The following is a 23,616-nucleotide window of genomic DNA, read 5'->3' as shown; positions in this document are numbered from 1 at the left end:
GTCTTCAGTTAAGAAATGTTTTGTTGCTCTGTCCACCGTGTCAAACACCAGTGAAAGTCTTTACAAGAGTGTAAACATGCATTACTTCCACTTAGGTTAATGAGGTAAAAGATCAACAGTGGCCGACCTCACACTTTCATTAGGGATTAACCATGCAGACTAAACGCTGTTATTATATCAACACTTTCAGTTGCCTGCATATTGAACTTCTGCAAAAATGGTTTGATCACTTTCTGCCAGCACATCTTTCCAGTCAGAGCAGAGATGGCATTTAAATCTGAGAAAAAAAAAGTCAAACCTACATTTTCACCTTAATGACAAGCTACAAGAATAGAGAGCCACAAAACACAGATGTGGAAGAGTGACTGATCTTCACGTAGAAATGATTTGAACTACGATGAAAGGCAGACATAAAGTCATTGAGCAGATAGAATTGTTTTAGCTTGAGCACTATTTCCCTACATTTCATAGCCCTAATCCTCAAATATTTTTGGACAAATGAGGAGGTGGATAACGATCAATAAACTCTATAGGCTGCATGTTTGCAAACAGGACAATTAAAGGCTGCAACGTTGCAGTAGTTTCTTTTGGATTAATTCTGATTATATGTGACCAAAGTGAAAGGAGCAAAATAATAATATCAAAATGATGTGGCCTGTGCCCTGGATATGTGCATTGCCTTTTGAATGCTTGTGTAGTCGACAGAAAGTATTCAAATTCCACTTTCAAACTTTTCAAATGCTCACTGGATCATTGTCAATTCAAAACTTTATTTAAAGGTGCAAATATCTTTGCTTGCAATGGAACCTGTTGGTTATTTTAGTGTAAAAAAAAAAAAAAAAAAAAAAAAAAAGAGCAATGACCATCTCCCAGAGGTCTATGTAATATAACCAAAACTCTTTTGTCAAAAACCCAATATATTGAATTTACAATATTATAGTGAAAAAAATGAGAAGCTTAAGCAGTTTTAATTGGCACATGACTTGAAACTGATAAAGATTGTTGGCGACTGATACGTTGATCACTAATCAGCTCCACCTCTATGTTTAGTATCATGGTTGGATTTCAGTGTCAGGTTTGAACACACCAGGATTCCCACTATAATAAAGAACCAAAGTGAGCCAGGTGTGTTTGAATGTTTATTTAAAGTTATTCCCACTGCGCACCCCCTCCCTGTGTGAAAGCCGAGTCTGAAAGGAGGAGGATACAGGCCACTATAGCGCCCCATCAGCACATTAATTAACAAGGCTACTTGTTTAGTCACAACACCTCCACCCCCCACTGGAATGGCACTCTGTGCTGCCCGGTAGTAACAGACTAGCATGGTGAGGCTAGCTCAGACACAACCGCAGGAGGAAGAAGGTCCAATCAGAGACGGGGTTGAGATTAGAGAGCGAGCGTCTCCAACTAATGAATAGAAAAGAGGAGCCAGTATTACTAAATATCAAGTTCCACAGAGAAGGAAAAAAAAAAAAAAAAATCAGGGTAGATGATGGTGAGAGACAAAGAGAAAATATAAAATACTAAGTATCCTCTCCTGTCCCTCGATGTGGCTGCAGATCCTTGAGGCGTGCTTTGATGATGTCACTAAAGTTGAATATTGAGGCTCAAGTTGATCCCCCAAGATTCGCTGCGTGGTTGTCGTCCTTCTCCGATCAATGACGCAGTTCTTCTCTCCTTCTTCCACACAAAAACGGATGGACTGAGAGAGAGAACAGGTTCAGTACAGTGAGAAGATGTCAGTGTTTAGGGATAATATTATGAACAGGGAAAGAGGGAGGGATACACTAAAACTGATCATGTCACATTTTTCAAAATGTTACGAAATAATTGTATTTTGTTTAAAGTTTTTTGTTTTTTTTTAGTATAGAAAAATAACACTAGTTACAAAATGCAGTCACTTTCTATTAGTCTTTGACAACTGATGACAACGTGTACTTCAGGTTACAGTGATGGCACATTTTTCATCATTAAGATTTGCAGCAGCTTCTTAAGTGCCTTGAGCTGCCCAAACTAAAATGCATTCAGCCTCACTATACTGGGACGGTGACTGAATTTTCATAGGAAGATATTTAAATCATTAGCACATAAAACTGAAACTATCTACATTGATAGATAAAAACAAAGTAAAATGAGAAAAAAAAAAAAGTTTTCATTTGATGCCGAGAACAGACGACGTAATGATGAAGTTGAGACAGAAAGCTGTTTCAAAAAAATCCAGCTTTGTGTTTGCCTCCATGTGCAGTTCAAATGTTACCTGCGTAGGGGACTACAGATCTCCAAGGGGAATGATTTCTTCGTTGATAAAAAACTCAATGGTCTCCTCCTCCCAGTCGTCCACATTGCTGTCCAGCTCATCGGTTTCCACTCCTGCAACACACACAGAGAAGGTCAATATCTCTTTAATGAAGACTTGGGCGGTGAAGTGACGGTTGAGCGGTACTGAAGTGAAAGGTCCCACCTCCTCTGAGCTCGAGGCGGGTGCTCTTCTGTTCCTGATAGATCTGCTGCGCTGTGTCCCGGTAGCGATGGTAGTCGTCCATCATGGCCCTGCGCTTGTCCACCAGCTCCTACTCACACACAGAAACATTTTCAGCTTCATAACACAAGACTTGTGTTTGGGATCATCAACATGCAGCTTGTATCACTTGACCACTGAACTAAAGCCCAGTGAATGACCCTCTGGGGTTGACTTTACAATTATGCTACAAAGAGAGTTGGACTTTTCAGATGAGACACAAAGATGATTGAACTGCAACTATCTAGTCTAAATAACACACAGAAATGTATATTAACACTGTTTTAACTGGTCAATGAGGCAGCAGGAAACACCGAAAGGTCCCAGATAGTTGCGAGAGCCCCCCCCCACTCCCAACAGACTCTACCAAAAAAAAGTTAATATATAAACGTGAACAGCATATGTTAAAGAACAGCAACGGGTCAAACCTTAGAGGCCTTGGACTGGCTCAAACGATCCTTCTGCTCAAAGATCTTTGAGTATTTCTTCAGATCCTTTTTGATTATCTGCAAGAGAAGAGTGTAACAGAAGCATATTTAGTGTAAAGGAAGATTTCAGAGCTGCAAATGAAAACAAAAATCCCAGTCTCATTTATATGTGTTGCATAGGGATGTTGTTGCTGTGAGCCTCAGGTCAGAGTTAGAATCAGGAGCCGCAGTGCAGCTCTCATACGAGGTGTCAGAAAATTTTTTATTTGTCATCACTGGCTCCACCCACACCCACACAGTGTACAGATTACTTTCAAAAAATGTACCTTGATCTGATCACCGCCGAGCAGGGTGGGAGGTCTGGGCCTCCAGAGCAGCTGACAGAAGCGGTCCTTGTTGTTCTTCTGAAGGAGACGGCCCTGGAACGTCCACAGCCAGTACGCATTGTCCACCTAAACACGCATGAAGGTAAAGTAAATGTGAATGAAGGGACAGGACAAGTTTGGACACAAGTCGAGAGTCGAGTGTTGCCAGTGTCGCAGCATCTACCTTGTGACTCCACCAGGAGACGGAGGTGACGACGTAGCGACCGGTCGGGTCCCACTCCACGTCAGAGGCCATATAGTGCTCTGCTATGTTCATCAGGGTGCAGTCTGATGTGTCCACGAAGGCCAGAGCTCCGTTCATACTGCGAACACACACACACACGGAACAGGTGAAGGTTACTCCCACGTACAAAAGCACTCATCAGTGCAGATTTAAAATACCATGAGCCTCAGATGAGCGTTAGAATCAGGAGCTGAGCTCTCATACGAGGTGTCAGAAAAGTTGTTTAAGTTCATCATCATCGGCTTCTTTTATCCGTCAAACACACACACACACACACACACACACACACACACACACACACACACACATAAAACTGACCTCCTGAGTCCAGCCAGCACCATAAACTGTCCCTGGGGGCTCCAGAAGATACTGTTGGCCTGCTGCTTGTCAAACATCTCTGCAAGTGGCAAAGGGGCACATTCAGTGGAAGTTGAAAGGAGCCTTCAGACGAAGCAGCATTCAGCCATGAGTTGGCATATCTGTCTGATCTACTCACTTATGAGCTCAATCTTGCCATTGTTTTTGACATGATAGAAGGAGACGTTGATTCTGGGAGACTCTCCGTGGAGAACAGCAAACTTGCTGCCGTTGGGCTCCCATGCAAACGCTATGATGCTTTCTAAAAGGAAAACAACATAAGAATAACATCAGGTTTTTTCCGTGGGAAAGACTTACCAATGGCTGGTTTGTATGCACACGAGGGTTGTCACTTTTTATTCAAACATTCATTCAAACGTTATTAACGTTCAAACTCAAAATTTACAGTGCATATGTGCAGCAGACCGTTTGAAGTAGTTTGCCTTGTCATCCAGCAGAGGGCGCTCTAACAAATCACCACCAGATTGATCTATTGCAGCCCCTATTTGACCTGATATGATTATTAGTTGTTGATCAGACAAAGAGCATTCAAACCTGTGCAGAGCAGACAATCACAAAACCAAAACCTCCAAGAAGCAGTGCGTGTAAGTATTTTGGCTTCTATCAGTAGACGACAAAGGAACTAACAAAGATATTGACAAGTGAATTAATTCAGTCAAATTATTTCAAATAAATTGCGTGTCATTCGATATTGGTTTAAATGTGAAGAAGTGACAGCCCTAATGCGCACACACACACACGTACACGTGTTCATACCCTTCATCTCCACCACATCAACAGGAACCTGCTTCTCTCTCATGCGGAAGATTTCAAAGTTGGTAACAACACCCTGAAAAAAAAAAAACAATAAAAAAACAATTAGCATTTGATTTTTTTTCCAGCGAGGAGTCAGCTGTTTCCTGTCTTGCTCGGAGTACCTGTGTTCCCTTTGGAGTCCTGTCCACTTTCACACACAGGTAATCTCCATTTCTCTGCCAGTGCAGCTTGCAGTCGACGACATTGAAGAGATTGCGGACACGGATCTCCTGACGGGAAGGCAGCTGCATCAGAGTCACCCTGGCTGGGATGTCTTTGTCCTCAGGTACCCAGAATGCTATGATGTTGTCACCAGGAGACCAGGAGAAGTCCCTGTACATACACAAATTCTTATCAATATATCTATATAGACAGCTGCCACAATTTAAATCATGTAATTATTAGACACAGGTCACAAAAGCATAATCAAGGACTCTTACTTGATTCCGGTAATCTTGAGACTCTTCTTGTCCAGCAAACCCATCGACTGAAAAACAGCAGGAAAAAAAAGCCTTTAATATCTCTTTCACAATTGACTTAGATATAATTGTATTTGGTTTTAAAAGTCTACATACTGGAGTTTCATAGATGCTCAGCGTGTCTGGAGTCATCCTGGCAAAGAACTTCCCATCATGGCTCCATCTGAGAACAAGTATGTATCATTAACACACATCCAAACACTGCTGGAGCAGCAAATGTGAAGCAGATGAGATTTTAACAAGAACTAAAAAAAAAAAAAAAAAAAAAAAAAAAAAAAAAAGTCATGTTCTCACTTGAAAATTGGCCAGTGTGCAGAGCTCTCGCAGTGGAAGCCTCTCTTCTTCTGTCCAGTCAGGATGTCCCAGATGATGATGGCCTGTGGGTCCTCCTTGGTGTCCATCAGTGGACTGAAGGTCACAACGTACCTGAAAGGAATCACAACCACACAGGACGCTTCAGACACTCCGCTCACACACTTCATCTAAAATTATCCATCGCTCAGACGCCGCCTCGGCACATCTTCGGAAGGCTTTAGCTGCACATGAAGCATCTTTGTGCTGTCACAAGGTCATGGTGCACATTATGCGCAGGATGTTTTTGGGGGCATTTTTGCCTTTATTTGAAAGGTACAGAGACAGACCGGAAAGAGAGGGGGGAGTGTCTGCGGACCAACTCCAGTTGCTTCTGCCAGTGCCTTGGCCAAGGGTTCAGACAGGAGTATTATTAACCCTGACATACTGTCAATGTAGTAGGACACCAGAGAACCTGGCAGAAACCAATGCCAACACAGAAGAACATGAAAACTCCACACAGAAAGGACATGGGGAAGGCCCTGGAGGTTTGAGCCCAGGACTTTCTTGCTGTAAGGTAATAGTAGTAACCACTGAGCCACCATGATGCATTGCATTTTCAATTTGCATCCTGATGTGGCTGCATGCTGATAAAGATAAGAGCTATAATATCTATACATGTCTCCTCTGCTGAAAAATATGGAAAATAATACAAATCAATATAACCTAAATAAGAATATAATTTGAGTGTAAAGTTTCTAATTTCTTTACAGGAGAGAAGAAGGGCAGAAGATTATTAATATATGTATGTATATGTAAATGGGATCATCATTTGTGACCAAACAAGGTAAGAAGTAACGGCTGGGTGGGGGATGTGTTTCTGTGGATCAGTACTGGCTGACAGTGTTGATTACCTCTCGCATGGTGAGAAGTCGATAAGGGACACGCCCTGATGGCTGAACCTCTGGATCTGCTTGAACTTCTCGCCGCCCCACAAAGCGATGCCCCGCTGGTGGAAGGTGGCCAGGTAGGTTCCTTTAGGAGACCAGCGGACGTACGTCTCAGTCCAGCGCTGGAACAAAGCACCAAAGCAAATTAGGTAACCAATGACTACTGGTGAATTATGATTAACATGACCCTATTAGTCCTACACTGACTGTGTGCCCAGTAAATAACTTACAGCTCTCTCTTCAGCTGTGATTGGCTCTTTAGCGTCATTGGAGAAAATGGCGGTCCTCTCTCCAGCTTCGTAGATCACACTGTAGTGGTCCCGGCAATCTGGGTCCTCAATCCAATGACGCATGTTACCCTGAACACACACACACACACAGAGAGTTAATGGAGCTCACAGGATAGAATAATATACCAATGAATTGAATTATGATTGAGAGCAAAAAGTAATTAAAAAAAACTCACAAAGTCTTTGAAAGGCTGCTTCTCAGGAGTCTCCCACTCATCACTGATGTTCATATACCTGAGCAAAACAAACAAACAATATTTATCTGCATGTAGCCCACATTTGTTTGCATATCTGTAGAAGTTTATCGCTCGTCTTGGCTGATATTGCAAACGTACTTGTCAAAGTCGGTGAAGAGGTTGACTCTGAACGTATGCTGTTTGTCGAGTTTGTATCCATCTGCGCTCTTCACCGCCTCAAGGGCCTGAGTAGGAGCAGCATACTCCAAGAAGATGTATCTACAAGGGGGAAAAAAGAAGAAGTCTGTTTTACATCTTCAATTCAACGGTATGACAGTAAACCCCCAGAACAGAGTGAAGAAGAAAACACATCTGAAACGACAGGGTCACTGTACCCTTTGGTCAAGCCATCAGCGTCCGGATAAAACTCGGTCGTGATCTTGCCGAACTTGGAGAAGATCTTGTGGATGACGTTCTTGAGCTTTTCCAAACGCTCCGGGCCCACCTGAGGGACGTTGTCCACCACCACCACCGAGTCTATGCCATCAGCCTCCTGGGGCTTCTCCCTCAGGATGTCCTCCAGCAGCTCTGAAGAGTGAAGGAGGAGGGTTGGGAGGATTAGATGGAGCAGTGATAACAGCAGTTTCTTATCAGTCTGTGTTGGTCTGAGCTCCTCGTTATATTTGTATGCCCTAATAACTCTCAGTTCAACTTACTTTATGATTTTAATGGAAAGTACTACATATTGACAGCTAATTTCCAAGATGTCATATGTACGGTGAGAGATTAAGACATACAGAGGCTTGAAGGGCTTACTTTAGAAAACAGATTAATGTATTACGAGTGTATTAAGTACAACAAAATGATGTATTCTGATTCAAAAGGGCTGAAAAGAACTGCAGATGAGTGGACAAAATGTTGAGGCTGTTGTTATTACAGTGGAGTAAAGGAACAATTTCACATTCAGAAAAGCTGGAATCAGATTTATTTGCAATTCCTTCATTAAAAATGACTCAAAATGATTTCTCCCTTATAAAAAAAAAGTTGATTATTAATTTCTGTCAATCAACTGATAAGATTGACCAATCATTGCAACTCTAGATATTATTTCAATATAATGAAGTACAATTCAACAGAAATACTCTTAAAACGTTTCTCCAAAGACAGACCATCGGTGATGTACATAACCTGGGAAATTAATCTAAGCATTACTATTATATTTTAGTTACAAAACATCCACACACACACAAAAAAAAGAAAAAGAAAAAGGGTGAGTTTGATGTGGTATTTTAATGACCTTAATAACTGGGAGGCTTTAAGGAGCAAGCTGCCCTCCAACCTGCGTTAGTATTAGTTATAATCACCTCAGCCTGCAGGGTCTGGTTTGTCTTTATTATTACTCATTTGTTCACAGATTATTCAATGGTCGTGTTTCCTTTTAGCTTCGCTGTACTGGTGAGTTGTTTCAGTTTTCCAGCTCAGAGACGAGGCCACAGTGTCCGAGCTGTGGGTGAGGCTTCAACAGACGTCCAGTGAAGCGAGATAACGTCATGTCGGGGCTACCTTCGTGGATAAATGGTTATGTCGCTGTTTTTTTTTATTTTTTATTATTATTATTCTCGTTACTTATCCTTGAATATGTAAACATTGTTCATCGGATACTATTTCTAAGTCCCGGCGAGAAAAAGCGACACGCTGGCTGGCTTTGCAGCATCTGAAGTGCCGCCACAGCTGAGCGAGAAGCTAGCTGTTAGCAACAGGGCCCGAAAGCCGGCGCGTTTCCTGCTCCCGCTCACCTTCATCATCGACGTCATCCACGTAGTCCTCCGGGTCGCTGAAGGAGGGCTCCTCCTCGTCGTACTCGGGGTCGTCCACCATATCCACAGTATCTTGCATTTAACTACGAGACGGATTTCTCGCTACAACGGAGCAAAAATCCTAAAAAATGAAGGGGCTGGCGGTGCTCGGCCGGTGCGACACCATGTGCGAATCGGTGAAAATGGACGACGAGACGGAAACTCAACACCGGAACCTGCTCGCGGGTGCGCGGGGAGGCTGCGCAGGACAAGTAGATCTGTAAACCATACGGATCGATATCAAGCCGGAAGGGAGCAGCTTAACGCACCTCGACGTGTGCTTGGAGATCAGTGAAGAGCGCCGCTGCCGTTGTTAGGACACGCGCTGAAATAAGGAAGTAAAGCGAAGCTGCTTTGCGGGTCGATCCGAAACAATTTCCCGCGAGATGGACGTATATCAAAAGTAATCGGAAACAAACTACTTTTAGCTCGTTCAATTTATTATAATTTAGGTTCTACTTTAATTTTTTTTTTATTTGTGTGAGTCAGTGGTAGGTGTGTCGGCTGCAATGTAAAAGATAGATATAAAGAGACGATTTAATAAAACACGTATACACACACACACACACACACACGTGTCGGAACCATGGACCGGGAGTGTGTGTCACTGCTGCCCCGGGTCTGTGAGGTGCTGGCGGATTCAGGGAGTTCTCTGCCCGATGACACCAGCCTGGAGAAACTGCTGGACTGGTTCACAGCGCGAACCGAGGCTGGTTAGTAGAACTGAACCTGGTGGGACAGTATGGTCTTTTCTCCTCCTCCTCCTCCTCCTCCTCGTCCCTCACCTGTCAGGTGGACATTTCACGTGTTTGTTTCTGTGGTGAATTGGGGGACTTTTCCGTTGCAGAAACAGCCAGATGGATGTAAACTGAGCAAAGCTGACAAACACTGTAGCTCACAGTTGACCGTGTTTTGTTTATTGAGCACAACCAAAGCACAATATATACAATATATACTGAATTACAGTGAAGTAAATGGTTATTTTGAGCCCTCAATCATTCAATAATTTTTATTGATTTCTGCATAAAAATGTTGCATGCTTTGTACAACAAAATTTCCAAAGGTCAAAAATATTCAGCCTAACATCACATGAAATTAATAAAAGCAGTAAATCAGCGCATTTAAGAATCTGGAATTCCTGCACTTTTGCTTGAAAGTGATTAAAACTATTATTTTTCTGAGGATCAACTAATCACTAAATGTTTCAGCACTAAACTGAATTGCTAAGGGCCTTCAGAGGGCTCCCGCATTGTTACCTGTTAGCTCGATACCTTTTACAGCTGTTATCATTTTATCTTTTAGAAGCATACTCCAAAACAAAATGTGAGTTTACAAATGAAGCTATGATGTGTGGCGATGCATACATCTTGTACAAAGGGTAAAAGGAAGAGTGGGTATTTTCCTTGGGGTTGTAGATCGATAGTAAATCTGTATCACTGTCTTTTCACCCAATGAAGGCGCATCTCTGCTGGAGACCTGTCCATGCCTGCTTCAATTCGTATCCACTGTGGTTAACGACACAGCCTCGGACCCCGGCGTCCTCTCCTTCACTCTGAAACTCACCGGCTTAGTGGCTGCCGACGAGGATGGCTTCAAAGTTCTGCAGGTGACACCCGGTTCTTTTACTAAACTGGTGTAAATCCAGCCATCTCTAACCCGCCGCTGTGATGATGCCCCCCGTTGCAGGAGTGCTCACTTCTCGACCGGGTCTTCAACCTTCAGCACTGGCAGGAAGCAGGACTCTGGGAGGATCCCTGTTTACGGATTGGCTGGATTCAGGGCTTAAGGACCATGCTGCAGCACCCAAAGGCTCTCAGTTTCTTTGTACAAGCAGGTGAGCTGTCATGTCAGAAAATTAAAACCATCTCACCTCACAGTTAAATTTAATAAGAGGAAAATGTGCTGTATTCAACAGTAAATATTGTATGTACGATGGGCATGAATTCATAGTTCAGACTGAGCTTTTTATCATTTCATTTTTTAAATTCTGGCACATTGTCATACATGTGTTTTTTATGTTTGATTCTCCAGAGTTCATCGAGCCGCTGCTGCAACTCCAGACAGACACAAGTCTATTCGTTGCCTCAGCTGCCAATCAGATGCTCGCCAAAGTCCTGCTCTTCTGTCAGCCTGTCTCGTCTGGAGGATGTAACGGTGTAGATAAGAAAGAAAAAAACCACAGCAGGACATGCGCCTCCATCACAGACATAGAAACAGGTGTCACCATGGAAACCAACCAAGATAGCACTGCGATGGTCATGACGATCTCAGAGTACCTAAAAAAATCACTGGTTCCCAAAGAAAACACACAGCTTCATCAGAGTCTGCAGATTCTCAAACTGCTGGCGCTGCTCCTGGACCAGTCCGGGCGTCCTCTGAGGGACAAGCTGCTGCAGACAGTCGTGGACTCTCTGGAGGAACTGGTCACAGCAGACTACAGTCAACTCACGCTGCCTCTGATGGACGTCCTTCTAGCTGCGTACAGGTAAACCTCTCTCTTGCTGCTGTCTCCTCCGGATAATTTGACGTGAAGACACTCGTCATATGAACTGTAAAAGATGCACATTACACATAATACACAAGCTGATGCGACTGATCACCAAGACCATCTGAAAGAAAGCAACAAGAGGAAACAAAACTAAGAGACAACAATGTTATAATAACAGGAACTAATGGGACAATTTTTTTTTTTTAAATAGGTAAAAGCGGGATGAAACACCTCATAGGCCTCCTGGAAGTCTAATGTTGTGTTGCTCTGATTTGCTGGATGCTACGTAGATCATTTATATTGATAAGAAAGGAGCTACCAGGCTGAATACTACAAGAGGTTTTTTTTATAGCACAAATTTGTATTTGTCAGAGTAGGAAATGCACAGCCGCTACAAATTACAGTAAATAATCTCTCTGTTCTCTATAAATATCCCAGTAAGCCATGACGGTGTACCAGTGAACCAGCGTGAGACTGAAGCAGCTGAAAGGAGTCACTGATTTTATTTACACCGATGGTTTTCCTACAGTAACATCACAGAGTATTTTAGTGCTGATTCGTTTCTTATGGGTTTTTTTTAAATCAAAATTTTAAATGTCACAATATTATAAACACAGTCATTAGATTTTTAAATAGCTCCATCACCTCACCTCAAATCCACATCTGTCGGAGATCTGCAATTATCCAAATATAAAGTTATAAAAGTGAGTTATGTTTACCAGAGTGACTCAGAGAGGCAAATTTGGGAGATGTGCATTAACTCTCTGCTGTATTGTGCTTAAACTATAAAGAATATGAAAACCAGCATTTAAAAATGCATGAAAAAATTAGGAAGCACCTCAGTAGAAAGGATACAATAACTGCAATGTCCCTCCTTTAATTTCAGGCCGATACCAGTGTTTCATGTCAAACCCTGTATCTCACCCTACGTTTGACCCTTCGATTATACACATAAAAGAAAAAATGCCAAAAAATATTCTTCTTCGTAGTTTGTATTGAGAGCAAATACAAGATTTAAAAAAATTACATGTTCATTAGAGGCATCTATACTTCTGTACATCAGAATTTTGTATGCACTACATACGCCACTATTTTATACTAACATTAAATGTACAGTAGGTCTAAAATCTGATGGCAATAGTGTATTTGTTTTTATTATGCAGAGTGACTATTTTGACTAAACTTAATTTTGTCGCTTACATCCAGAAACCCTGCTGAGAAAAGAATATTCAGTTTGGATTTGTCACAGCTGTCGACTATCAAAACTGCTGCTGCATAAACATTTAAAGGAGGAAAGAAAATACGTAATAACTCAAATCAAGTGAGCTTTTGAAGTGTGGCTTCAGTTTCGGATGTCTCTCCATGTTTGCTTCCTCAGCACTGATGAACCAGACCAACGCCTCACTCGTCTTCTATCATTCATGCTGAACATGAAGAAGCCTGCTGACCTCATTCGTGCTGCTACTGCTTCTCTCCGCAGAGGCCATCAGTAAGCATTTGTTCACAGCTTCACGTTCGGCTGCACACTGTGGCGTCTCCCTCAGCAGCACAGCCTCAGTCTGTCAAAAACAAGCTGCCAATGTCATATGTATTCACAAATGCTCCCGGATGCCGTGTTTATTTACCTTCTTCTGGTTTGCTTTCAAGTGACCGAGTCCACACAGCTCAGTCTGTGAGAATATTGCTGTTACCCCTCGACATTATTACCGGCCTGACTCTGCTGGGCACGAACAGTGCAGGTAACACGTACATATTTGTAACTAATGAAGTCTGTTATTTAGCTTTTATGCGACTGAGTATATTTTCTGTCTTTGCAGCGGACGAGCATCGGTGTTCAATGGTGCAGCAGCTGAAGAGTAAAACCTCCTGCATCTCCCTGATCTGTGTGTGTCTCACAAACACACCACAGATCACTCTCATGGTGAGCAGAGTGACAGGACGGAGTAGCAGAGAGAGCATTTGCTGTATTTCTTATGCATGAAAAGACTTTTCTTTCTGTCTCTCTCCCTCAGGATCGTGACTGCCTCCCCTGTCCTCCTGGTTTAATTGTCACTGCAGTTCTGTCTTTATTGAGGCTCTGCAGCGGAGACTCCTCCTCTTCCTCCTCCTCTTTCTCCTCTTCATCTGCTGGCTCTAGTGAAGTTTTCAGGAATGTCATTGGCAATGGAAAAGTTCAGAAATGTGCTCTAGAGGCTCTGACGGCTCTCAGTAGCAGCCCAGGTAAAACTATATATAGTTTACAATATGTGGTTCTTCAGACAGAATTAATCAATCAATTATTTGAAGTGCAATCACCATGGATCACGGTGCCAATACACTTCACAATCACAATTACAATACATAGACCCGGACAGACAGCAAGCAAATGAAATCATGAACAATCACTTCAAACATGGATGTTAAGGAGATGTTAAAACAACATGCATGGAGAGTAAAAGAGAGCAGAACTAAGGGGTGGTTCAGAGCCACCGGGGCCAGATGTAACTATCAGCTTTATCAGAAAGTTTTAAGCCTAATAAAATGTCTTTGGTGGACTAAGCAAAGTCAGCGCCAGCAGATTTCACCTGAATTCACCTGAACTAGGAAATATAAAATGTGGAGTTATGCAAATCCAGTTTGAATTGTGAAACACCTAAAGTGAATAGTGAAACTGTACATTATAAAAGAGGTCTTTTCTCAGTACAGATGTATCTGCTATGCAGGTATTAATATTCAGTTAGAAAAGTTTAATTACACTCCTGTTCAAAATATAATCGAAAAGAAATACCAAATGAGCATGACAATGTTATCATGAATATTTCCTGTGTGTGTGTGTGTGTGTGTGTGTGTGTGTGTGTGTGTGTGTGTGTGTGTTTCAGTTTCAGGAGCTGAAGTGAAGCTGATAGAAGTGTTCACTCTTCTCTTACAATATCTGAACAATCCTGATTCTGACCCCACTGTAAGTTTATATGTTTGCATGTGTTTTTTTTTTTTTTTTATTGATATTGTGTGAACAGTTTCCTACATTTTACATCCATACGTACCTGGATACTCAAACATCAGAGCCTCACTGCTTGTGGTGGGGTTTTCACTCCATCCTAACAGCGTTAGATGAGGTTGAGATCCGGGCTTTGTGCAGGCTAGTAACGTTTTTCCACAGAAAAGTGGGAGATCCAGAGCAGAAGGCCAGGTCCTGTTAAAAAAGGAAAAAAAAAAACACAACTGTTGCCGCTAAGTTGTAACCAAATGATTGTCTAAAATATCATCGTGCACTCAAGCATTATGATTTACTTTTTCGGTTGAAACAAAAAGGGTCAAACCAACCAGCAGAAGACTTCATGAGTCTGAGTGTCTCAAGCTGTTTTTAAACATGTTAAACTTCTTCACCTCACAGTTAGATCTTCCAAACCTTTGATTCTCACAGTGTTATTGGATGTTAGATTCTTTACATCACAGAGATACGCATAGAAGCTTGCATAGATACTGTAGGCTGCATGTGCTGTGCATGATGTATGTTGGTTGTGTTAGTCTCCTGAATTAAAGCGAGACGGGGAATGGTTCAGGAAAAAAAAAGTCCCTCATGAGGTTTTGTATCATGTATCTGTGTTTTTTTGTCAGGTGCTGCATAAATCCTACCAGGCCTTAGTGAAGTGGATGAGTGTTTGCACCGACCTCTCCTCTATAACAGAGCAGCTCAGACGAGGTAAAGCCCACCAGCAGCCTCTGCACTGAAGTTAATACATCAGATCCTCACACGGACAACGGGGCTGACACTGTCCACGTGTCCCTGTTAGATGTCCTCCAGGTGGTGAGGAAGCGTGCGTGTGACATGCGCTGGGAGGTGAGAGACTCCACCGTGGAGTTTTTGGGACACCTGGCTGTGGTGCCTGTGTATCAGACCGCTGCCGAGAAAGCGTGCGACGCGTCTGAGGCGCTGCTGGGCGGCCGCTGCTGTACCATCCCGCTCCTCCAGGAGGCGCTGCAGGATCCAGAGAGCTACGTGAGAGCCAGCGCCATCTCCGCACTGGCACAGACACTGTCGCATAGCTGGCAGCAGGGGGCAGCACTCTCACCGGAGCAGGTGGGCAGAAATTACCTCACATTTGACTCTGACAATAAATTTGTGGTGGATAGGAAAGAAGGATAAACATTTCTTTTACATCAAATTATTTTTTTCCCTAATTGTTTGATGTAAGTCCCTTACATTAAACTTGTTGCTCTGTAGACATTAGTAAATAGTAAATTACAAGAGTTTCTAGCATTTTAGTCTTCTTTTTTTTTGTCACTAAAATATGTGGGTGTTTGGTTTCTTCAGACGTGTAGCCCAAAGCTTTAGGTGCCAATCAAAAATCTTAACTGAGTGCTTTTGCAGTTATTTATGACTGGAAAGACCCCAGGGGGTTTAACTTATCTGTATTTCAGACCAAACACACACCCGTGATGCTCCCCACGGTGTTGTTTGTCTGGTTAGGCGTCTCTTCAGACTGTCTGAATGATATCTTTTTGGCATCCTGGCTTTCGTGTTCCCATGTAACTCTCAGCGCACCAGCACCCAACTTTAACCTGAGCTGATCCAAACAGCCAGAATGACACTAGAAAAACACTCGTGTCAGTGTGTAGGGCAGGTCTTTATAGTACAATGTAAACGTGACTGCTATTGAAAAGCTGAACTTGTGTGTCCCTGCAGACCGAAATAGTGACCCGGCTGCTTGAGATTCTCTCCCAGGACACCGAGGGATTTGCCAGGAGAGCTGTTGTGCGGTTCATCATCGCCTGGTTCTCTTCACGTTGCTCACACTCGCCTCCATCGCCGCCTACCTCCTCCGACTGCTCTCTCCTCCTGCAGTCTGTACGCTCTATCCTCTCACATGGCAGCGCCGATCTGGACTGGGAGGTCAAAGTTCACACTCTGGAGCTGGCCGAGCTGCTGCTGGATGAAGCATTTTCAGGTCACTGCGGTGACAGGAAGTTCTCCGACTCACGTCCCGCCCACCCACACCCCTACGCTGTGATTTCTAACCAAACCTACACACCTCACACACACACGGACACACACACACAGGATGTGGAGTCTGATCTGGTCGGTGTGTTGAACAATCTGGTGGAGCAGGGAGTCATCTCAGCCTTGTTGAGTGGTCTGGTTGACTGTGATCGACCTGTTGGTCTGAAAGCCTGTCAACTGCTGATAGCACTCAGAGAGACAATCTGTCCTCTGTCACTCGGGGCCCTGGATGCAACTGCTGCCATGGCAACAGTCGCCAGAGTGTCCTGTGAACTTCCTGGACGGGGTTGGGCACAAGAGATCAGAAAGATGCTTGGGGTGCAGAATAGGCCTGAAGAGGCAGACTCCACTGCTCAGAGAAGTTTTAATGGAGCTGATGTGGTTGATTGTGAAGACTGTGGTGAGGCAGGAGAAGGTCACGCTGTGTGTGTAAGTGTGTGTGACGTGTTGAGGTCTCTGGGTTTAGACGAGAGGCTGGACATCCTGACACAAAGCAGTGACCACGTCCACAACTCTCCCCTCTCCCTGCTGCAGGACATACTGACTGCAAGTGCTGCTCACACTCATCCGGACAGACAAGCAGGGCAGGAGGTCATCGTGGACTGCTACTAACACACACACACACACACACACACACACACACACACACACACACACACAGCCTTCATGATGCTGTGATATTCAGGTTGCTCGTATTGGAGAGGAATCACTCTGATTGTGCTGATTCATACTTGTATGTTGTGAACACGAGTGGGGAGACCTGAGTCTGAGCAAGGTCACATTTTCAAGAAACACTTGCAATGCATTGTATAATCCCTTTTTATTAAAATCTAAAGGACATTAATTGACTAAAAGATCATCTGTTAAGGACCTCAGCAGTTTTGAAAATATTTAATACTACATAATATGAAAATAACAGGATTTAGAAGGAGGGTTTTTTGACATTTTGGGGCTTTTTTTATGATACCATGTTGCTTTTATAAGACTTTGATGGAGTTTGATACGTTTGCAGTCGTATGTATTTTGAGCAGAGGACTGACAAATCATCAGCAGAGTTCTGACGTGGTTGTGTCTTTGTAAACCCAAATCTTTATTGTTGCTTCATTTAATTAATTATTCTTTGGTGGTTTATGTGGTGGATGCAGCTCTTTGGCTACCACACATGTCTGTTTTGCTCATCCCCCTATGAGCACAGACAGCTGACACAGTCACACCCCGTCTATACAGACCATGTATGGAGAGCAGGAAGTGGACAGCTGTATTGATCTGAATTAAAGTGTTTTTGTTCTCACAGACACAATGTGTGGACAGTGTGTTCGGTGAAAGAGTAAGACACTTAAAACAAACATAACCCCATACCGAAGACAATTACCACCACCACCATGTCCAACCTGACCTTTAACAATGTTTGTCACACATTGTCAAATTGTCCAAACATAAATACACTGTAAGTGGATGTAATTGAAGCCATTTTACTGCCTCCCCATTTACCACAGAGAATCTGTAGCACACTGTTCTGTTCTGCGTCCTCTCAATCTGCTGTTGTTGTGACTGTGCTCAGATCATGTTTGGGAATTACTCACCCGGGCAGGTTTTTAACTCTGCTTTTTAAGTTTTGGGAACTCGGGACAACAGTGATCTTAATTGCTGTAGCTGGTGAGTAATGTGACGTTTATAATCACTCCGATCACAAGGTGAAACTCATTGATTTTCTGTTATAGCTGTGAAACATGCATTCCCCTTTGTTTTTCATGATAAACTGTCATTTTAAACCTTTTGTATCTTTTCAGATTTTGAATTGAGTGAATCATTTGGAGCCACTGAGTTAACTCCCGCCCAGATCTGTAATAAAAAAAAAAAAAAAGGGTCATTGCACTCTATTTTAGGTTCTCTTCATTCCTTCGCTGTGTCTAGCTTCCACTGTCACTGATTTCCCTGGTGGGAGTGATTCATTAAAGCCCCAGAGTTGAGAGTGTAGACGGCAGAGACGGAGATGTAGAGGGCAGCCGGCTTCTCCACGTGTTCCCACACTCCCTGACTCGGTCACATGGACGAACAGAGAGACACATGCACACAGAAAACTCTCCTCATTAACTAAAGAGCAGGATATCAGCGGCTACACACACATACACACACACACACACACACACACACACACACACACACACACACACACACACACACACACAGTGATTATCTCATCCTATCAAAGAGCATCATCACTCCGCTGTACTCTCTCTCTTCATTCATGAAGTGAAACAGTTGTCGAGGCTCACTCTTACTTTTTCTGCCTGGGATGGAGGCTGTGGCTCTTTTCTCTTTCGCAGCATCAGAAGCAGACGAGATCAGCTTCCACAAAGGAGACATCATCAAGGTACGCAGCTGCACATTGGATATTAATGCACTGATAATAATTTTTCTGCATGTTTACGTAGAGTAACTGTGCGTGTGCATGTGTATTATAGGTGACAGAAATGGAGGAGGATTCTTGCTGGTTCACAGCAGAGATCCAGGGGAAGCGTGGCTACGTGCCCGAGAACTACATGTCTCTCCTCCCTCATCCGTAAAGAGATCATTTGTCCACTTGTGTTACACTTAGAAACAACAACAAATCTGTTTAGTGTAGAAAACTGGCATTCATTCCTGCTAATCTGATGTAATTTATAAGGATTGCTTCTTTTACCATCAGTGGTTTCTAACCTTTGTGGTGTCACCCCTTAAAATGACGAGGTGTCCACTTGTGACCCCTCTGTGTTTTGACCAGAAAGAGATTTTTTTTTCCCTGGTCTGATCTTAATTTAAATGCTAATAATTTCAATGTATATCAGGGGTCAATTGAGCTGAAAGTATTTGGTATTTCACATGATGAAAAGAAAAGATTTGAGAAACGTTTTTAAAAAACTAACAAAATGATGTGCTTTTTATCCTTTTGTGACCCCTTTTTGGGTCCCATCCCTATTTTGGGAAACACTGATTTCATAACTGAGTTGATATTTAATTTAAAGGGTACCCTTGTATGTGCCAGATTAAATAGCAGCAGTAATACTTTAATTCCCAAAATGTCCCCGTACATTAAAAGGAAGGAAATAATTGAAATGTTCGCGTGTGTTCTCGTAGGTGGTTTGCAGGACCGGTGTCGAGGCACGAGGCCGAGCAGCGTCTGCGTTGGCAGGACACTGGAGTGTTTCTGGTGAGGGAGAGTGAATCAGCTCCCGGAGAGTTTTCTGTCTCTGTTAGGTCAGTGAACGCACCACACATGCTCAGGTCACTGATACAGAATCTGGTTAGATCTCAAGCTTGAGACTGACGTAACGTTCCTCTGTTGTCTGTTTCCATATTGTGAAGTTTGTGCGCTCTGCTGCACCAGTTAGATTAACATGTTGAATCTGCTGCCCTGCTGAAATGTCCCCCTCACCCACCACTCGTACCACAGCGTGTCTTTACAGCCAAAATCTCAAAACCCAAGCGACAGCTTTCACACCTCGTTGATAAATTATGCAGTGCAAGTAGAAATGCTGCATGAAACACATGGGTTGATTCTCCTCATAATATGATGTGTGCAGTCGGGTTTTTATTTTCCATCTCACCGAGCACATTTGCAAGTTACAGCGTCCACGTGTCTTTGAGTGTGTGTCACGGTGGGCAGTCAGACTATTTAAATATGGTCTATGAGAAGCCGTTGCACTAAAAATATCACAGCTGCGTGATACCACTACAGTGTGTGTGTGTGTGTGTGTGTGTGTGTGTGTGATGGAGAGAGAGAGGACGATGTGTAAATTGGGTCACCAAAGTGACGTGGGACTCATTTAATCACTACGGCTAAATTAAACGTGTTCAATAATCGGGGCATTGCGTAACACCCCACAGTCTTTAATTATACTCAGGTACATTATGCAATCGACACAGACCACCGAGGTGCACGTACATACTGCACATATATGAATTTTTTAAGGTACAACATCTGTCGGCCTGCAAGGGCTGAGAGGTAAGTGGTGTGCTTTATTAATGTATTAATGTGCACAGACATTTACACAATGCAACACCACAGTGTAATACTGAATGTAATCAGCTGAGGGTGTTAATGCTCAGAACAGAGTGTAAGTGTTGAAAACAGGAACAGTTACACACTACACGCGTGTTAAAACTACAAATACTACACCATACAGATTTTATGCATGTTTAAAAACACTTGATTTAAGGTGTGCTTTCGATGCTCCACATTGTGATGCACAAAGGAAATGAGTGAGCTTCTGACAGTTACCAAAAATTATAACTAATAGTTGTTTGTTGAGCAGCTTCAGGAACCCTGGAAAAAATAAAACTTGAATTTTTTTGAAAAACATTTTGCTCTCAGTTAAACTGGTCTGTCAAAGTAATAATTTGATTATTGTTATTGTGCTATTTGCTGCTTAGAAACAGTTTTTTTTGCCACTGTACTGTAAATATGAGTATTTGGTGAACATTACACCATAAACAATTAGTAAATAGTACGGAATTGGGACACGGTGATCTTACAGTCGCCCCTTTTAAGTAATGAAGGGATTATCTTCAGGTGCGTGAGGGAGGGAAGGACTGATGTGACAACCAGTTGCACATCAGATCAGCAGATTCCCTTTAAGTAATGCAACAGTATATTGTGCATGTTTGAAACTCAAGTATAATACAGTGTGTACATAGTTACACAAACAAAATGACACAAAGGCAAAACTCCCAACAAAAAGGTACAACACAACAAAAATCATGTACAAAGTGGAAAGGTGTTAGATGACACTTCAGTTCATAATAAGGGTTTTCAGTTCATAATAAGGGTTTTCACAGCTGAAGGCACCATTATGTTTCATTTGTCTGTTTTTAATGGTAATAACCAGCACAACTAAACAAAAAGAAAAGGGGGGTTTGTCAAGAACTGCAAAAATGAATGTGCTTTGCCCAAGTCAGCTTGTCAGACATGATGCAAACTGTCAGATTTCCAATGGTTATAAACATATTGTATTTGCCTCAAAAATACCAGGCTGTGGTGTATTATTGAAGCTCCAACTAACAGTTATATTCATTGTTAATAATTGATTCATTGCTATAATGTCTATAAAATGTTAAAACATTGTGATAAAACTTCTTCCCTGAGCTAAAAGTGATGCCCTGAAATGTTTTGTTTCGGCCAACCAACAGTCCAAAACCCAAAGATCAAGGTGATGTATGACAAAAAATAAAAAAATAAAAAAAATCCTAACATATTTAGTGATTCCTGGGATCCTACATCATGCGCCATTAATAGCTTACAGTTTTTATTTGTCTAAATTTGAATGTCAGCCTTAGCTGTATTTTGTGTTTAGTGCCAAGTATCAAATGTCAGCATTCTCTGTAATAAACAAAGATGCACAAATATAAATACTTGCTAAACATTAGCATGTTATCTCGAAGTACTACTGTAGCTATGTTCAGGCTCACAGAGCAGTAACATAGCTGTGGACTCTTGAGTGGGATTATTTTTTCCCTGAAACAATTATTTGATGACTTAAATGGCTCAACCTATAATTTCAGGGCCTGTTTATTATCCACCTTTCACCTTGTATTGTCATAGTTAGTCTCATTGAGTTACACTGTGTCGGTCTGAGACTTAACACTAACCGCTGTGAGCTTAATGTATTTGTTTGGGTGCGTGTCGACATTTTAACTCAAAGCATGTGAGGATTTCGGAGACACACCCACACTTCTGGAGTTTTGTGGTCTGACTTCTCACACTGACAGAGAGGTATACCGAGTGAACTCCCAAACCAAGAAACAGGCCGAGGAATAAAGCGGTGGCAGTATAAACCTGCCTTTCTTCCCATCGCCTTTCTCACTCTCTTTTGCCCACATCATCTTATTCTGCAGCTACGGTGACAGGGTGGAGCATTTCCGGGTCCTGGAGGGGAGCGGTCAGTACTGCATCTGGGACGAGTGGTTTTGTTCCCTCAACCGACTGGTGGATTTCTACAGAACTCACAGCATCGCCGTGGAGAAAGTGGTCTACCTCAGAGATCCTCCCTCGTCCCCTCAGCTGCTGTCACACCACGGTCGTAACCCCTACCCCAACCCTTATAAAAGCAGCTCCCAGGAGTCCATCCCCTCCGCCCGCCTCTACTCCCAACCCTCTCACCTGGAGCGACAAACCTCCCCGCGTCAGCGAGAACCATTTCTAGAGGTATTACAAACCACGAAGTGTGACTTTTCTTCATAAACAGCTCCTGTTAAACACACCTGTTTGTCTGATGTCATGCTTTGGCTCTGTCTCTGTGCAGAAGCCCCGTCTGGCTCACGCTCTCTGCGACTACACTCCCGCTCAAACCGCCCACCTTCACTTCCTGCGCGGCGACATCATCGACCTGCTGGACTGCTCCAGCTCGCTGGGCTGGAGGGGGCGCTGTCGAGGCCGCGTCGGAGTCTTTCCACCAGAATACGTCCAGCCGCTGTACCACTGACGCCATATCAACCCTTCATACTGTGGCTGTGTCCTGACTCTTATCGGTCAGGCTGTAGTGACATCCGATGATTAAAGTGCTGAAACAATTAGTCACATAATCAATGAACAGAGCAGCAACTGTCAATATTGGTTGAAGGCCCTTTACCAATCAGCTCCTCACTGTGAGTTGTGAGGGGCGGCGCCCTGTGGTCGCAGTACTTTCTGCCAAAGTTGGTACGGCTTTAACTATTTCACATGAGAGATTCCTGTTTCTATTTTTGCTGTTATTCTCACCGTTTGTGGTAAAAACAGTTGGTGAAAAAAAAGTGATGTCACATACACTCACAAAATCACAATCAAACCACACACACGTCATCCCGATTACTTTTTGAGTGTTAGCTCTAAATCATGCCCACAGATGTTTGTTGATTCTCACTTATTTAGTCATAAATACTTGTGGCGTTAAAAAGAAGTCATCTTACCAGACCTTTTGCCATCCTGCTGGAGTTCAATGCAAAATTGCAGTTCTCTTAAGCCACCTTTTCATTATGATTTCAGTTTCGTCTCATGGCTCAAATTAGAGGATTTTATGTGTCGTTACGTGTCTTACATCATTATTACCTGAATACCTTTGTATATTGAACGGCTCGTCAACAATGAATTCAAAGATGTAACATCTTTGAATTCATTGTTGAGTTCCTTGTGTTTCAGATTTTGCAGACTAATAGGTCCATTATAAATTAACTGCACGATAAATTGATAACAAGAACAATTGCTTTAGCATGTATTGAAAATATGAATTAAAAGTAAAACAAATTTCATGTTTGCTTTGTTTTACCATCTTGTCTTTACCTCTGACTTCCTCTGTAATAAATGTGAGTAAACTGAATAAAGACTGATTTTATCTGGTTAGAAATACTGTAACCTTGATTCAT

At 42.7% G+C, this 23,616-nt stretch overlaps 3 protein-coding genes and 2 non-coding genes across 6 annotated transcripts; 2 read left to right on the top strand and 3 right to left on the bottom strand.

Moving 5' to 3' along the window:
* Window positions 1-1,126: 1,126 nt before the first annotated feature.
* Window positions 1,127-8,921, bottom strand: LOC138209407 (eukaryotic translation initiation factor 3 subunit B). The gene is made up of 19 exons (XM_069167971.1): window positions 8,711-8,921; window positions 7,310-7,502; window positions 7,074-7,193; window positions 6,915-6,972; window positions 6,679-6,807; window positions 6,413-6,570; window positions 5,502-5,633; window positions 5,304-5,370; window positions 5,169-5,215; window positions 4,851-5,061; window positions 4,690-4,762; window positions 4,052-4,174; window positions 3,874-3,952; window positions 3,496-3,634; window positions 3,273-3,398; window positions 2,947-3,024; window positions 2,462-2,570; window positions 2,258-2,370; window positions 1,127-1,702 (listed from the first exon to the last, which is right to left on the bottom strand). Exons 1-18 carry the CDS (start codon window positions 8,808-8,810, stop codon window positions 2,270-2,272), a joined length of 2,043 nt encoding a protein of 680 aa, XP_069024072.1. The 5' UTR covers window positions 8,811-8,921; the 3' UTR covers window positions 1,127-1,702; window positions 2,258-2,269.
* On the bottom strand, window positions 3,142-3,227 carry LOC138209720 (small nucleolar RNA SNORD60). Its single transcript, XR_011179190.1, has one exon. It is a non-coding gene; the product is annotated as a small nucleolar RNA SNORD60 (small nucleolar RNA).
* LOC138209721 (small nucleolar RNA SNORD60) lies at window positions 3,717-3,799 on the bottom strand. Its single transcript, XR_011179191.1, has one exon. It is a non-coding gene; the product is annotated as a small nucleolar RNA SNORD60 (small nucleolar RNA).
* Window positions 8,922-9,132: 211 nt separating the features above from the next.
* brat1 (BRCA1-associated ATM activator 1) lies at window positions 9,133-18,279 on the top strand. 2 transcript variants are annotated; one of them, XM_069167968.1, is made up of 12 exons: window positions 9,133-9,483; window positions 10,228-10,376; window positions 10,457-10,604; window positions 10,802-11,255; window positions 12,637-12,747; window positions 12,906-12,997; window positions 13,076-13,179; window positions 13,271-13,478; window positions 14,117-14,196; window positions 14,856-14,940; window positions 15,032-15,318; window positions 15,925-18,279. In XM_069167968.1, exons 1-12 carry the CDS (start codon window positions 9,357-9,359, stop codon window positions 16,849-16,851), a joined length of 2,772 nt encoding a protein of 923 aa, XP_069024069.1. In that variant the 5' UTR covers window positions 9,133-9,356; the 3' UTR covers window positions 16,852-18,279. The 2 variants fall into 2 exon arrangements, with proteins under 2 accessions (XP_069024069.1, XP_069024068.1); XM_069167967.1 differs by having other exon boundaries at window positions 12,906-13,179; window positions 15,925-18,071.
* Window positions 18,280-18,430: 151 nt separating this feature from the next.
* LOC138209410 (GRB2-related adapter protein-like) lies at window positions 18,431-23,597 on the top strand. The gene is made up of 5 exons (XM_069167974.1): window positions 18,431-18,613; window positions 18,705-18,802; window positions 19,357-19,476; window positions 22,114-22,423; window positions 22,521-23,597. The coding sequence occupies exons 1-5, from the start codon at window positions 18,536-18,538 to the stop codon at window positions 22,698-22,700; spliced, it is 786 nt and encodes a 261-aa protein (XP_069024075.1). The 5' UTR covers window positions 18,431-18,535; the 3' UTR covers window positions 22,701-23,597.
* Window positions 23,598-23,616: the final 19 nt, after the last annotated feature.

Source organism: Embiotoca jacksoni, unplaced genomic scaffold (assembly GCF_022577435.1).
Source record: "Embiotoca jacksoni isolate LCO1_2020_lvr unplaced genomic scaffold, fEmbJac1.0.p SCAF_4, whole genome shotgun sequence".
NCBI lineage: Eukaryota > Metazoa > Chordata > Actinopteri > Embiotocidae > Embiotoca > Embiotoca jacksoni.
Note: the sequence above shows the minus strand (reverse complement) of the source record. Positions and strands in the feature narration are given on the sequence as shown.